The following is a 3,526-nucleotide window of genomic DNA, read 5'->3' as shown; positions in this document are numbered from 1 at the left end:
ATATATATATATATATATATATATATATATATATATATATATATATAATTATTATTTATATAATCAATATATAAATATTGATTATATTTTTATAATATTAACCTACTAAAATAAAAATAGAAGCGCTGCACAAATTAAACTAAAGTCAGCTGTATCAGTCTTCAAGTAACAATCCTTAGTGTATATGGAAATTTTGCAAAACTTCATCACTTTGAGATTTTTATTACTTCTTTGTCTTTTGTTAGTTTTGTTTAATGATGGGTCTCATACTCTTGTGAATGTCTTGATAAGAAAGCATTTTTGGAGTCTCATTTGTAAGGAAGTCAACAAAATTTTGAATAGATAAGGAGAATGGTTTTACTCTCTCATCGTCAGTGTCCTTATAGTATTGAAATGTAATGCAGGAAACATTTGTTAACTTCATTAGGAAGTTTTCTTAGAAATTGAAGTAGCTACTTTATATGTCTCCTAATTGCTGTGAGTTCTTTACTAGAGAAATGGATCACAAGAATTAAATTTTCTTATAGACAATATTTGTGAATACTTGGATGTGGATGTTAAATATGAGCTTATAAATAATACAGGAGAACAAAGCTGGGATAACTGCTCTTTTTAACTACTTTATATTTCACCATTTTTATGTATTTAGATACGGTATATAAAATCTTAATTTCACATTGTTTTTGGTTAATATGTGAATCTTTAGATGTAACAGATTTTTTTTATTTCTGATTTATTTCTAATTGTTGCATAAAATAGTTATATATGGCAGTTTTTCCTGGTTAGATTGGGTGCTTAACACATCTGTGGAACACAAAAGCTGTGGCTGCAGAAGTTGCCAGTTATCGCTTGATCCTACCAAGATGGCTGGTGCAGAATGCTTGGATGCATCTCTGCATGTCAAACTCCTTTGGATTTAATTCAGATTCTTCCTGCATTACATATTTCAGGAGGTTATAACTTTGTGTCTAAACTGTAATTATTACTGCTGTATGACTTAGTTTTGTTAAACAAGTGAGCTTGTGTTGCCATTCCAGGCAGTGTGGCAACTGAGTGGTGTACTGTAGTTCTCGTGTAGGTTTGGCAGTTTTTGCCTGTTTCCATATTTCACTTGAACCCAGCAGTAAATACTGTGAGAGATTATATGTATGCTGGGAGATGTAACTGTCTCTTATCATTGGAGGGAAGGTTTAATCTATGGTCATTAACATCACTCTCCTCGTTTTATGCTGTATGCGTGTTTTTGTCATGAGTCTGTTTTCATGTTTGGTCCTTTCAGCAGTTGTGCTTTTCATTGATCAGAGAACAGTGTAGTTAGCTGACTGTTTTCAGTGGTCTTTTGTGATAGTACAATCTTCATTCAGCTAAAGACTTAATATGGATTACCGATCTGACAGTGGAAAACTAGCATTATAAATCAGAAACAATCAAAATATAACAAAAAAAGGCTGTCACAAACTGGTGGTAACTGGTAACTACAGTGTGGTATCTTACTATAGAGCAGTCTCTCTTCTGACCACTTCATGTGTTGCTCTGTAATCACGGTTGACTGAGATGCTGAAAGACAGCCACCAATAACAGAGCCAGGATGCATGGTGAGCCTCCACTGGCTGCAAAGTGGTGTGCACAGGCTTACTGAATGCTACTTAGCAACTTAAAAACAAAGGCTATTTTTGTTTGTGTTCTGGATTTTAGAATTACTTAGCTGTGACAAACTGGTGATACAGTCTGTATGGTTGTTCTCTTGGGGAGCAGGGAAGACAGGGAAAGCGTAAGTTACTATGGTCTCAGTCAACCAATTTTCTAGTGCTGTTAATGGATTTTGCTGGGATTGTGAAGAGTTCTAAAGCCTTTCTTTATGATTGCTTTTCTGCTTGTTTTTACAGAGTCAAATGGTTTCCAAAAAGGGAGTTTGCCACCAAATTTGATGTTAATGCTCCAATATGTTGACTTACCATTAATGTTCTGCAAGTATGAATGCTTAAATCGCTTCATTTTTCTTTTACCTATATTTATATGCATACCTTTGGCTTTTTTTGCAGGATTTACTTGGAGTAAAAGATCACTGACTTCTACAATGGAAAAATCATGGATGCTTTGGACCTTTGTTAAAAGATGGCTACTAGCTTTGGCTTCCTGGTCTTGGAGTCTCTGCCGTATTTGTCTTTTACCCTTGATAGTGACTTTCCACTTGTACGGAGGCATTATACTACTTATATTAATATTTGTATCAATAGCGGGTATATTATATAAATTCCAGGATGTGCTGCTTTACTTTCCTGAACAGCCCTCTTCATCACGCCTTTATGTTCCTATGCCTACTGGTATACCACATGAAAATATCTTCATCAAAACCAAAGATGGAGTTCTTCTCAATCTTATCCTGCTGAGGTACACAGGGGACAATGCAGCTTATTCTCCAACCATCATTTACTTTCACGGCAATGCAGGCAACATCGGCCACAGGTTGCCAAATGCTTTGTTAATGCTGGTAAACCTGAAAGTAAACTTAATTCTGGTCGATTATAGAGGGTATGGAAAAAGTGAAGGAGAAGCAAGTGAAGAAGGCTTGTACTTAGATTCTGAGGCTGTGTTAGACTATGTGATGACTCGGTCCGATCTTGATAAAACAAAAATTTTTCTTTTTGGCCGTTCCTTGGGGGGAGCAGTAGCTATTCACTTAGCTTCTGAAAATTCCCATAGGATTTCTGCCATCGTGGTGGAGAACACCTTTCTCAGCATCCCTTATATGGCCAGCACTTTGTTCTCTTTCTTTCCAATGCGATATCTTCCCTTATGGTGCTACAAAAATAAATTTCTGTCCTACAGAAAAATCGCTCAGTGCAGAATGCCTTCTCTCTTCATCTCTGGGTTGTCTGACCAGTTAATTCCACCAGTTATGATGAAGCAACTTTATGAATTATCCCCAGCTCGGACTAAGAGATTGGCGATATTTCCTGATGGAACTCATAATGACACTTGGCAGTGCCAGGGTTATTTCACTGCACTTGAACAGTTCATCAAAGAAGTAATAAAGAGTCACTCCCCTGAAGAAATGGCGAAAACATCATCTAATGTAACAATAATATAATTGATATTCTTCTTTGGGGTAGGGTGGGGGCAGTACCTGCACTGTACCTTGATTTGTGATAAGTGGTAAAAGAATGTCCATTTTTAAATGTATGTCATGTCTGTACTTGCCTAAAGAGTGAAATTAAACTTGGAAAGGTCTGATATTTTATTAAGGTGTTCCAGATAACTTTTACATTTGCAGCATTGTAAATGAACCATTTTTTGTCTTTCTCATACTTTTTTGGTATCTCTGTCCATAAATTCCATTTCTTTGATATGTACAACAGATGCTATTAAAGGAACTTGCTACAAAAGTAGTGCAGAATGTATTAGTTTAGAACAACAGGAAGCTCTTCAGTATTCACTGCTGTATGTGTGAGCTTTTTGGACAACCATGGTTAGCACAATGATTTGTTGCTTCTCTTAGAGTTTATTTACAGTGTGCCATGCATGA

At 35.8% G+C, this 3,526-nt stretch overlaps 1 protein-coding gene across 4 annotated transcripts in view; it reads left to right on the top strand.

The window, feature by feature from the left end:
* The window catches only part of ABHD13 (abhydrolase domain containing 13), a 7,920-nt gene extending 4,679 nt beyond the window's left edge, over positions 1 to 3,241 (top strand). For all 4 annotated transcript variants that reach the window (XM_027643896.1, XM_027643882.1, XM_027643889.1 and 1 more), the window contains one exon: positions 2,043 to 3,241. In XM_027643896.1, coding sequence (XP_027499697.1) covers positions 2,078 to 3,091 — 1,014 coding nt within the window. In that variant the 5' untranslated portion in view covers positions 2,043 to 2,077 and the 3' untranslated portion in view covers positions 3,092 to 3,241. The remainder of the gene's footprint in view (positions 1 to 2,042) is intronic.
* Positions 3,242 to 3,526: the final 285 nt, after the last annotated feature.

Source organism: Corapipo altera, unplaced genomic scaffold, assembly GCF_003945725.1.
Source record: "Corapipo altera isolate COAL_440 unplaced genomic scaffold, ASM394572v1 0, whole genome shotgun sequence".
Taxonomy (NCBI): Eukaryota; Metazoa; Chordata; class Aves; order Passeriformes; family Pipridae; genus Corapipo; species Corapipo altera.
Note: the sequence above shows the minus strand (reverse complement) of the source record. Positions and strands in the feature narration are given on the sequence as shown.